Here is a 12,804-nt window from a genome sequence, read left to right on the forward strand (position 1 = left end):
TTTTGAAATGAATTTTCATTGACCCAAATCATTCAGCACTTTTTCTTCAGTTAAATGGCAGAATTTTAAAAAAATCAACCATATAAATTTCATTACTGTTCAAATTCGATAGTTCACTACTCAGTAAAGAAAACCTCTTAATTTGCGTGTATCAAATTAAATTAATATTGTCATTTTTAAAACTTTTCCTGTGAAATTTGAAATGATACATCAACCTCCCATTTATTTTCTCTCAACCATACCTCTTTCCACTCTAATTCTCTCTTTGGTCAATGTATGCTTAGAGGCTGCTATTTACTAGTGTGCTAAATCTATTAAATGAATATTTTCCTGATGAATGAATTGGAAGAAAAAGATGGGCTGCATAGAGGCTTTTTTTGTATTTCTGACAGAGTTTCTCTCATTTCACTTCCTAATTGCATGTTGCTTGCCTATTTTAATGTTGGCATTAATAACCAAATGGCTTGGCTGATTACATGCAGGGGTGTGAAATGGAGACCACCTTGGGTCATGACAAAGTAAGGAGTAGGCTTACATAATCCAAATTAAATTGATAAATGTAGAACAAAGTTTGAAAGCTCTTTTTAGCTCAAAACAGATATGCTCTCTTTGCATTCTTGGAGATTTATTTTCTATTCTAAATTCTGGGGATTGATTTCTGTGATTTCAGTTAGGGTGATTAATATTGGTTTGGTGGCAGTGCTGTGCACAGAACAGGCTCTGTCTAAACCTAAATTAAAGTGCAAATAAATGTGCTTAATAGCTCTTTTTTGATTTTTTAAAAAATATTCGTAGTTCCATTCATGCTTACCCAATCATAGCTAGCAAATCTCTTGTAATGCTTTCTCTCCTTATGCAGTTACCTCTGGAGTGTCAGAAGGGTGTATCCTAGCTGCTGCTACCGACCCACGCCCTACCACCCCCCACCTTAATTTCCTAACTACTTGAGGAGACGCGGTAGTGGTAATGTCACTGGACTAGTAATCCAAAGGCCCAGGCTAATACTCTGGGGACATGGGTTCAAATCCCACCATGGCAGCTGGTGGAATTTAAATTCAGTTAATAAATCTGAAATGTAAAGCTAGCCTCAGTAATGATGACCATGATAACCATCATCGATTGTTGTAAAAAAAAACCCATCTAATTCACAAATGCCTTTTAGGGAAGGAAACCTGCCATCCTTACCTGATCTGGCCTGATAGCTATGTGGTTGACTTTTAACTGCCCTCTGAAATGGCCTAGCAAGCCACTGAGTTCAATGGCATTTAGGGATGGGCAACAAATGCAGGCCTTGCCAGTGACATAATGAAAGGATTTTTTAAAAATTACATACTGTTCCTCGCTGAATGCACAGTTTCAGGTTTCACATTTTTACTGATGGCACGTGGCACTATTTCACCTGCCTTTCTCAAATCCTTCGCTGCTGCTGTGTTCTCTGACAGCTTATATGGCATTCTGTTCTGGTTAAGCTGAAATTTTTTCCACTTAAGCATTCAGAAGATGGAAGGTCAAAGCCATTGTCTTTGGAACCCACCACAAACTCTATTCCCTAATCACTGGCTCAGGCTGAACAATAATGTTCACAACCTTGGCATCCTGTTTGCCATTGTGATAAACTTCCTCTTGAGCATAAAGACTGTCCACTTCGGCCTCAGCATAATTATCCACCTCTGTATGCAAACCTGCATCAAGTCCTACTCGCCCCCTTTGCCCCTGTGCTCATTGAAATACATTGGCTTGTGCACCAACACGTCGATTTTATATTTTTTTGTGAATTCTCATCCTCATGTTCAGATCCCACCATGTATTCACCCCTCCCTATTTCTGTAACATTTTCCAACACAACAGCCCTTTGAGAACTCTGTATCTCTCCAACTGTGGTCGTTTGTACGTCACTCACTTCCTTCAGCCATCTGCGCCCTACGCTCTGGACTTCTCTTATTCTCTTGACTTATCCCTGCCTTTAACTAGTCTGCAGTGCAAACCTGATATTTTACTCAACTGGCCTATTTTAAATCAATAGCTCAAATTTCTGAGATTAATGTGAGCATATATATGCTTAGCCTATCCATATGACATTATTTAATGGCATTGTTATCCATTTTTATACCTAGTTTTGAAGCTTAAAAGTAGGGATACTACGCCTGAAATAACCTTAGGGATTGCAGCTTTAATTTTCAAAAGAAGAAATTAGGTAGGAAACCAAAAAACCATCTGTGGCGTTGTCAGAAATCAATAAAAGGTTATTCGCTGGTATAAATTGATACGTCTGAATTATATGTTAATAGCTCAAAGTAAGTTGCTTTAGAGGAAACACTTGTTGAGATTTTGATATTGACAAAATGGCCTATAGTGTAACAATTTAAAAAGTTTAAGATGTCATGACCCAAGATTAAACAATTTTATTGCAACAAATTCAAATGCTTAACTAATTTTTACCGTACAAGGATAGCCACATTCTCTGCATTGCTTGTAGCATGAAAACAATCTTGCCCAATTGCAAAACAATTAAATAGTTTTAAAGCTAACAAGTTTTTTTTTATTTTGAACAGAGGGAGATATGATCAAGATGTTCATGCGTGGACGTCCGATCACAATGTACATTCCTTCTGATGTAACAAATTATGATGAAATGAAGTCAGAACTGCCTTCTGAGAAGCTGAAGCTGGAGTGGGTGTATCCTTGTCCTTTGGTTGGAAATCATTTTAAAATTACATGAATACAGAAGATACAAAATGGGGACCTGATGGATTTTCATTGTGCATACTTATATGCCAGACTAGAAATTTCGGTACCTAAGTTGAGGTGGAAGAGGGTGTCTCATAGTCATACGCCATTGTAGTGGTACCTTAGCTTACTGAAGGGAGTGAAGTTGCCTGTTCAGAACCCTATCCTGTTCTTCTGTTTACGATGGACTCTCCACTATTGACTGGCTGCCTTTCTCCCATTTTCTAGCATTTGCTCTCTGTCAAGCTCCCAGACTCTACTTGCTCAGTTGTACATGGCCATTACAGCACATGGAACAGTCAGAATGTATTAAAGTCAAATTCTGCACTCCAGGCAATTGAGTTAGCTGATGAGACATCTTTGTACATAGGTTTATATTCCAGGTTTCCAGCTGAAAGCTTGAAGTGTATCTGGATCAACTTATACATCTGTATTGAGGACCACAGGATAATGCAGCACAGATGAAGGTTATTTGGCCCATTGTGCTGATAAAGAGCATAGTCAACTGTATAACATGAAAATGAACTTACTAATAGAAAGGTAGAATGCTGTGGATGCTGGATAGTGGACATAAAAATAGAAAATGCTGAAAATATTCTGGTCTGGCAGCATCTGTGGAGAGTGAAATAGAGTTAAACATTTCAGGTCAATAGTATTTCAATAGAACTGTAGAAAGTTTAAAACCGGACAGGTCTAAAGCAAGTATACAGGTAGGGAAGCAGGGAGGGAAGGATAGAACGAAAGAGAAGACCTGTGATAGGCTGGAAGTTGTATAAGATTATATGACAAAGGTGCAAGGCAAGAGGAATGATAACAGGACAAGTAAAGAAACAAAAGATGTGTCTAGAGCTGGTGTAAATGGGAAAGCAAAATCTTCCCCAGCAACTGCCATCCAAAAACAAAACCAAAAAGTACAAAACAAGATGGGGACAGAAGTTATGATCTGAAATTGTTGAACTCGATGCTGATTCCAGAAGAATGTAAAGCACATAATTGAAAGATGACGTGCCGTTCCTCGAGCTTATGTTGAGCTTCAGCGGAGCAATGTAGGAGGCCGAAGACAGAGTTCAGAGTGGGAGTGGAGTGGAGAATTAAAATAACTGATGAATGGAAGCTCTGGGTCATGTATGAACGGAGGTGTTCCACAAAGTAGTCACCAATCCCTATTTAGTCTCCCCATTGTAGAGAAGACTGCATCGTGAGCAGTGAATAGAGTATACTAAATTGAAGGAAGCGTGATTAGACCTTTGTTTCACCTTGCAAGCAGCCTTTAGTGCTTTGGATGATGAGAAGAGAGGAGGTAAAAGGGCAAGCATTGTATCTCCTGTGCTTGCATGGGACGATGCTGTGTGAAGAGGAAGTGTCGTGGCGTGACTGCCTGAGGAGTGGCCAGGATGTTGTGGAGAGAATGGTCCCTTTGGAATGGTGAAGGGGGAGGGTAAGGGAAGGTGTATTTGGTGGTGGCATCATGCTGGAAATGGCGAAGGATAATGCATGGAATGTGGAGACTGGTAGGGTGGAAGCTGAGGACTAAGAGTATCTCTATTGTGGTTTGGTAGGAGGAAGGAATAAGGGCGGTATTATGGGAAATGAAATGGCCACGGTTGAAGGCCCTGTCAAGCAAATGAGGGGGCTCCTCAGTTGAGGAAAAAGGACAGATGCAGTGGAGAAGCTGGGAGAATGGTATGTTGCCCCTGCAGGTAGTGGCGAGTGAGGGAGTGTGGTCGAGGCAGCTTTGGAAGTCAGTGGCCTTATGGTGGATATTGATCAAAGACCTGTCCCCGCGACAGAGGAACCGAGAAAGGGAAGAGTCAGAGGTGCACCATGTGAAAGTGAGGGAAGGGTGGAAAGTGGAGGCAACTTTTGTGAAACTTTCCAGTTCAGGGCAAGAGCAGTAAACTGCACCAACATAGTCACTAATGGACCATAAAAAGAGGTAAGCGAGGGACCTGAATAGGATTGAAATAAAGAACCTTTCACATGTCCCACAAAAAGGCAGGCATATGGGCTCCTATTGCAACACCCTTTATTTTGAGTAAGTGAATGGAGCCAAAGTAGCTGTTCAATGTGAGAACCAGTTCAGCCAGACAAAGCCAGGTGGTGGTGGATGGGGACTGGTTGGGTCCCTGTTCAGGAAGAAATGGAGAACCCTCAAACCATCATGGTGGGGAATGGATATGTAGGGAGATTGTACACCCATGGTGAAAAGGCCAAGTAACCAGAAACTCAAGTGGTGGAGGACGTTGAAAAAGTTGTGGATGTAGGCAGGAAGAAACTGGACAATGGGAGAAGAACTAGAGTTGAGATAGGAAGAAATTAGTCTGTGGGGTAAGAATAGGCTGAAACGATGGGTCTACCAGGCCATTCCTGTTTGTGGAACTTGGCAAGGAGGTAAAAATGGGTTCCTTGGGTTTAAGGGAGTATGAGGTTGGAGGCCATGGGGGAAGATCTCCCATGCAGGAGAAGAGTCGGTGGCAGTCTTGCACACAGTGGATTGATGTTCAGCTGTGGGGTCATATGATATGGGATCTGCTGATTGGATAAATATTCCATCCAACAGGTACCCACGACATTTTCTGATTTGTGCCGTTGGCATGATAAATAAGTAAAATTATATGCTGCAGTGCCAATGCCTTTGCTTTCCCTGGTAGTTATGGAATTGTCAAGTTTATTGATTAATATTTTTCACAGTTTGTGAATGACTCACCAACAGCAACAATTGAAATTTCGAGCAATAAATGCTGGCCTAGCCACCAATGCCCACATCCTGTGAAAGAATAAATAAAATAATATATGTAGTGTCTTATATATGTTTTTGAAATCCTTTGGCCCTTCACAAATAAAAGTAAGGGAAACAGATACTAACTGAAGGCAGGAGAGATTACAAGTAGTGACCAAAGACTGTGTCAAAAAGATGGGCTTTGGAAAGGTTTATAAAGTGAGAGGCAAATGGGACATGTGAAGAGACTTAGGATCAGGATTCTAGGGAGAAGTGCAGAGGTAGCTGAAGACTCTGCTATCAATGTTGGGACAAAGGATGCAAAGGATGGATAACGGTCACAAGGCTAGACTTAGAGGAATAGAGAATGAAGAAGGGGATATTAAGCTGGAGTTGATGAGGGAAGACAATAAAGGGATTTGGTAATCCTAAATAGTCATAAGGATGTTTAATAATTATTCGGGAAACATCTTCCTTAACTCAAAAAAATGACTGCAACTGAGCTAGTAGAAAAGTACCCTTCACATAAAGTAACTATGCTACATGCCCAAAGAAAATGCTTTTGAGAAAATAAGGTGTTTAAAAACTGCATTTTAGCAGGTGTTGCAATCCCCCTGGAGAACAATAACTTTTGAAAGGATATTTCAATTTTCAGTTACTGACCTGGAAGGATCACACACTAAGATTTCAAGTTTTAAGACTTTTACTATCATAAACTAAAAGCACCATTGTCTAAACACTATTCAGTAGGCAACTGCAGAAAAAATCCCCCTTTTAAATGACCAAAAATCCCCCTTCACACTTATACTTTGTCTGTCTCTTAAGTGGACACTTCATTCTTGAGGAAGCAGTCCAAAAATTTTCTTAGCTCCCTTGGCTTGCTTCCTTTTTCCTTTTCTCACTGAATAACTTTTAATCCCTGAACTGACTTTCACAGTGAGCATTACCTTAGAGATTCCTTCCTCTAGCCAAAGCTGGGTGAATCTTCCAGCCCTGTTTAAAACCTCACGCACTTTGTCTCTTCAATCTTAGTGCAAGCTCCCACCCGTCTTCTACAGGGTGGACAATAGAAACTGATTGTCTGTACCTCTTTTGCTCACACTCTCTCAGATTCGTGTAGACTGACCCTTCCGTGAGGTTCAGGGATCTCTTAAGAAAAATACTGTAACCCGATACTACTACAATGGCTTGCTATGGACTGTCCTCTCAAAGTCCATTTCCATGGCAATATGAATCAAAAGGGCCTTGTTTCCAGGCCCTAGTATTCTCTCTTGAAATTAGAGAGACTGTTTACAAACCCTGACATGCCTAACACCTTCCTGTGAGACTTGGAGGCTAACAATCTACCCAGATGTCCTAGCCATTGTCTACAGCTGTGAACACCTTGCACCTTTCTCAGGTAGTAAATCAATGTGGGCTTCACTGTCCCCATAGCAATCAATTCACCCAGGTTTGTTGACCAGGATTTGGAAAAGGTCACATCACACACTTCACTGTTCCATTTTCCCCTAAATTAAAGAGACAGGCAAAAACATAACAATCTTACAAACTTCATATTTGTAACACAGTTGCTATGCTTTGTATAACCTTTTTGGAGCAAACAATAAATATACTGTACTCTGAAGAAGTGTATAAACGAAAATTTAAGAAAATGTACACTGAAGAAGAGTCATACGGACTCGAAACGTTAACTCTGTTTTTCTCTCCACAAATGCTGTTAGACCTGCTGAGTTTTACCCGCATTTTCTGTTTTTGTTTCAGATTTCCAGCATCTGCAGTATTTTGCTTTTATATTAGACAAATATATGTGTAGGCAATTATCAGCCAAACTTAATTTCTTGGCAAAGGTTTATGTGCAGCAAAGAGTGGGAGAAGGTAACAACTCATTGATTCTCACAGGCTCCAGTTTTGCCCTCCAATCAGTTTAATTGATTCTTTCAGCCACTAGTTCCAACATCCAAGTGATTTAATGGTTGATGTTGGAAACTTCGAATCCAGTGATTTAAAAACTAATTTTCGTATGAAACAAACTAACATGTGAGTTTAAAATGCTAATGCTTGGCATGTGGAAAATTATTATTTTTCTATTGATGCAATGAAATATATTTCTTCTTTTCTCATTCCTGTTACTTTATTCTTGCAAATAGTTTTCTTTTACATCTTACAGGTATTGATTCCTTGTAGAAATAACGATGCACCCTCTAATACCTTCCCAAATGAACATAATTCCAGTGTGAGTCTTCACAATGAGTGCTTTCAGCTATTCAAATTCAGGGAGCATTTCAGTTAAAACCTAATTTTTCCTCAACTGAAATATACTCACAAGCTCACTTTGTTTCAGCAAGATTTGCTGGACGTGTTCAGCAGGAGGAATCATTACTGATTTTTCTCTCCATAACCTGCAGCTACTAAAGCCATTTGTACTGCTTATGCCACTGTAATTTTGTATCAGACTGGTATCTTCCAGATCTATACAACTCATCTGCTCACTGGATAAACTTGTTGAGCCATTACGCACAAAATTCAACAAGCAATATATTTTTTTTTGTTGAATATGGCCTTGACTAACCGAAAATAGATATGGGTATCGAGGAAGGGACTGTCGTTCCAATATCTACCTCCTCCCAACTGGAGAAATTATCTATTTTATAGCATCTGTTGTGGTGCTGTACAACGTTGAGGAAAGGACTCAAAGGCACTATCTAGGGCACACTGATTGTGTTAAAAGGTAAGCTTATTTTCCATTACAATTGCTACCAGAAGTTGGTGTGTTTACGAAAGTAAACTTTGTGTGAGAGTATCATATCTATTAAGGCATGAGGAGAGAAAATGGCACAGATTTTGCAATAAGAATAATGGCATGGCTATCCGCACTCGCCTATTCAACAATATTAGGAGAGTTACTCTGGTGTCAGCACATGCACAGTTTAACACAGAAATCAGGAAGTTGCTGTCAGATTTGCTCCGTTCTTCCACATATTTCATTACATCCATACCTTGCTGTGTAACACAGTATTCAAACACATGAAGAGCATGAAGTTGTGTTACTTTACCCACTAGTTACCCATTAAATAGGGCAGAAAAAGTTAGGGCTTGTCCATTTAAGTATGAGTGAATTTTTAACAGTGAGACAAGTCTTAATTATTGCCAAATGATCTCACTGGTGCTGAAAATTTACTTTTATTAGTTTGGAGTCTCATTCCTTCAGATGTTAGTTATTGCTGGAGATATTTTAAATTAAAGTTTTTTTTTCACTTTCTCATTGTTTCTTTTATCTCTCTCAATACCATCTTCCCCCCTCTTTATTTTGCATTCTGAGTATGATTTTAAATTGAATTAAACGTTCTAAATTACATTTCCAGGTATTTCCTCTGTAAGTTTCCATGAGGGTTCTTCAATCTAATTAGTTGAAGAAACACACTGTTGCTTACGCTATTCATGCATGCTAAATCTCCCATCAACAGCATTGTTATTTTGACTGTCTGATAACTGCAAATTGTACTGTGAATGTCAGCAGCAATTCTATGGGCAATTGTAACCATAATGACCAGCAAGCGCCATTTGTTCACTGCTGACCACAAAATCTGAACCAATCTTGATTCTTTTGGTTTGTATTTGTTATCCAGCTATTTGAAAATGTCATTGAAAAGATGTAAAACCCCCCATGCAGTATTGAATAGTAGGAAAAAAAAAATTATTATGCAGCTGGGTTTTCTGCTTCTACAGGTGGACACATCTTTCAACTGATTAGCTCCCACATGTATTGTAGCTTTCAGAAGAGTTACACGTTCTGATTTTTTTTAATGTAGTGTATCTGTATTAGTATATATATTTTAAAAATCTTGTGCATATGTGTATTTTCTATCTACACTACCAGAGTTACATAGCCGCATTTTTGTCACAGTTTTTCCCATTAGAAATTACTATTGTCACACCGATGCAGTTATACTCATGGATTCATGAAAAAATGGACACTTTTAAAAAGAAAGTGGTGAATGGTCAACAAGAAATAATATAATATTGCAGAAGAGGCTCTGAAGAAGAGTCATGTGGACTCAAAACGTTAACTCTGTTTCTCTCTCACAGATGGCGTTAAGATCCCAGCTGGGGTTACCCCTGGGCAAACTTGGTCCCAGAGTGGAACCCAACTTGATAGATCCTGACTTTATTCTGTCTGTTTAGTTACGTAGAGAGTAGCTACTGAGCAGAGTCACAGGAGTCAGCTGATGAACTTTTAACAAAAGAATAAAACATTTGTTAAATAAGAAAAGATGAACTATATTACAATGTTCCTTCGCCCACAACTATACCTTTACAGGTGTATACAGATTTGTAAGGATAACACACGTTACAAAAGCTCCCTTATACTCTAATGTCCACAGTAAGTACACAATCCATGTACCAATAGGCATCCTGTGATCCAACATACAACTCTCTGAAACCAAGTGACAGATGCTCCCTCAACCAGATGCTATGGACCTCTCTGCAACTCCCCCTCCCAGACTGTGAGCCAACCGGTCTCACTGCACTCCTTCTCCCACATGAGGGTTTCCAATCTCCACTCTCCAAGACCCCACCTTGGAATCTTCTTCCAAACCGACTCTCTCTCAGATGCCTTCCACAAGGATTCATCTCCAGGGTTTCAAACTCTCCTTCTGATGTCCCTCTTCCCTGGGTCATCACATGCATTCATGTCTTCCACCCACACATCTCTCACCAACTCAGCTGTTAACAGTACCACTGCTTCACTTGCCCATAGCAAAGAGTTACAGACCTTCAGTTGTCTCTTTGGATCTGCTTGCCTCTTTCAAGCTGTTCTCGCTTTAAATCTGCTTTCTGCAGCTTTTGTCTCTTTAAATCTGAAACTTGGAGCCTTTCTCTTTGCCCCTCACTCTTAACTTCAGTCATAGGACCTTTTCCAGGTTGCGTTCTTCCTTTGACTATAACGTCTGTTTGGGACTTTCCCCGGTTCCATTCTCCTGAATCTTGGGGTCTTTTGTTTAGCTTGGGACTGGCTATCTGTCCCCTTTGCTCCAGTCTTTCTCTGGAGACTACTTTCAAAACCAACCGAGCTCAGTTTCCAAAGTCAAACTGTTGTTTTTCTTCTACGTGCGCCTGTGGGGGGGACCTGCTGCTCTGCACCCCTGTTGCCAGGTAACAGCACTTTTTTTTACCCTCGTTTGCTTAACTTAGTTTACAGTCATAAAGCTCTCATTAGAAATGCAATCACCTTTTAAACTCAACTTGACCTTCTTAACACAATGAGACAGAAATATAAATCAAATTTAAACACTAAAGCTAAAACTCATTCCTGATACCCACAAATACCAATGTAACTTACATAAACGATCTCTATTTCTTCACACCTTCCCTTTGGAGGAAAGAAAGCTCCACAACATAAACTTAACATCATAAACCTCTAACAATGGCTTATTACATACTATACAAGGAGGTTTTCCCTTTTGCTTCACAATTACACATCATATTGTGCAATACAAAGATTTAAGCAAAACAAAGTCAATAAATATAACGATTAGCTGTACCTATACATCGTAGCATTATCATGAGTCAACCCTTATGTCTCTTTTTCCTCTTATTCCCAGTCTTTAACTCAGTATCGAATGTTTCATTTAAGTCTACAGCCCAGTCTTCCTTTTCATTCACTGTAGGCATAATTGCAGCCTCAAGTTCATTTTCTGAACTCAAATATGGTAAATTCTCATTTCAATTTGACGAAGTCAAAATGGCATTTTTGTGCATTAACATCTCATTCCTTCTCTGGTCAAAGTACCTTTTTGCTGTTTCAAGGACATTGTTGAGGTGCTTCTTATGTTCATACGAAAAGGTTTCATACTGCTGCTTGTTTTGATTTTTGAACTTTTTGTGATATTGTTGTTTCTCCAGATCCCATTTTTTCCAGGTCTTTTCCACTCCTTTTTGAGCAATGTCAATTATATTCTCCCAGTGGAGTTTCATAGTTCATTCCAATCCTTCAATTCTTTTGCATAATCCACGAACTATATCATTCTACTCCTTTACAGGTTTTGGATGATCTTTTGCAAATTGTCCACTTGCCTAGATTCCAACTGCTGTATTTTGTATATTAGTACTGGCAATCACTTGTAAATCTCTCTCTTTGATCATTGACTTGGAAAAGTCATTTTGCACTTTCAGTCCTTTTTGTTGACAATTCTTGATTTCCAAATCTGCAGGCACCTTAGTTGCTTTCATATTGTCCATTACTGAGGTCGATATATCAGTACTTTTACTTTGATCAGCTCTTTGCTCAACTGGACCACAATTCAGCAAAGAGTTTTTGTTCACAGGAATAACTTTGACACTCCGTATCACACACTTTCCCCTTCATCCTCTCCGGATTGCTTTGAAGTTCAAGAACCTCATTACTCTTTTCATGGTGAAGTTCCAACAGTTCGTCCGTCTTGGTTTTTAATTCTGCATTCAACCAATTATTCTGATTCGCCAACAATTCCTTTTCCTGATCAAGGCATTTTCCCTGATATTTAATAGCAATCACTGATGCTTGAAGTTCATTAAGCTTTAACTGAAGATTGACCTTTGTTAAATTTGCTTCCAAAAGTTTATTATTTAGACATTTCGCGCCGTCAGTCAAGTGTTCTACTTTCTGTGACTGGTTCTCAATTGTTCCCACAAATTTTCTTCTTTCATTAGCAAACTCCTCCTCCATACGGGAAAGTTGGTTTTCTACCTAAATTAGGCTTTCCTTCAATTGCTTGTTATCAGCAATAAGCACCTCATTTTTGGCCACAGTAGTTTTCTGAAGTTGGTTAAGATCAGCATAATCAACCGCCTGCTGCAATACAGTCATTGCCACATTGCAGTCTCCACTAGTCAAATCATTACCCAGAGTAAAATCCACCCCTTCGATAGGTGATTTAGGAATAATTCCCACTGTAACAATTCCATTTACAAAGTGACTTTGTAAGTTAGCTTTGCACGAAGAAATAGGTTCATAAATTCCATGAATACCCCTTATCAATACTTTTTCTTTCTTGAAGCTACCTAAAACACACATTATCATCAACCACTATCAATGATTGATCTGCCCCGTATCTCGCAAAATTTTAATCTGTTTACTTATTTTGTTGGAGGAGCAAGGGAACACTTCTCCCTTCAACACAAAACATCCAGATCCTCTGTTAGCCTGACTTCCTTCACTAGTAATCAAAGAAGATTCACTGGCCTACCTTTTCTATATGTTCTGAGGCAACACATTTCACCTGTACTACTACTACAGTTTCAACAACCATTTCCTTTTCTGATGCAACCTTCCCTGAGGATTCCTTAAACATTCCTACTACTGCAATAGGGCAATCATT

General features: G+C 39.3%; 1 protein-coding gene across 4 annotated transcripts in view; it reads left to right on the forward strand.

Annotated features, from left to right (window-relative positions):
* LOC121293998 (echinoderm microtubule-associated protein-like 4) overlaps positions 1 to 12,804 on the forward strand; it is a 363,716-nt gene that overhangs the window by 258,726 nt on the left and 92,186 nt on the right. For all 4 annotated transcript variants that reach the window (XR_005946679.1, XM_041217491.1, XM_041217498.1 and 1 more), the window contains exons 9-10: positions 2,553 to 2,676; positions 8,025 to 8,174. Coding sequence is in view for 3 of the 4 variants with exons in the window: in XM_041217491.1 (XP_041073425.1) it covers positions 2,553 to 2,676; positions 8,025 to 8,174 (274 nt within the window). In the remaining variant the exon portion in view is untranslated. The remainder of the gene's footprint in view (positions 1 to 2,552; positions 2,677 to 8,024; positions 8,175 to 12,804) is intronic.

Source organism: Carcharodon carcharias, chromosome 2 (genome assembly GCF_017639515.1).
Source record: "Carcharodon carcharias isolate sCarCar2 chromosome 2, sCarCar2.pri, whole genome shotgun sequence".
Lineage (NCBI taxonomy): Eukaryota > Metazoa > Chordata > Chondrichthyes > Lamniformes > Lamnidae > Carcharodon > Carcharodon carcharias.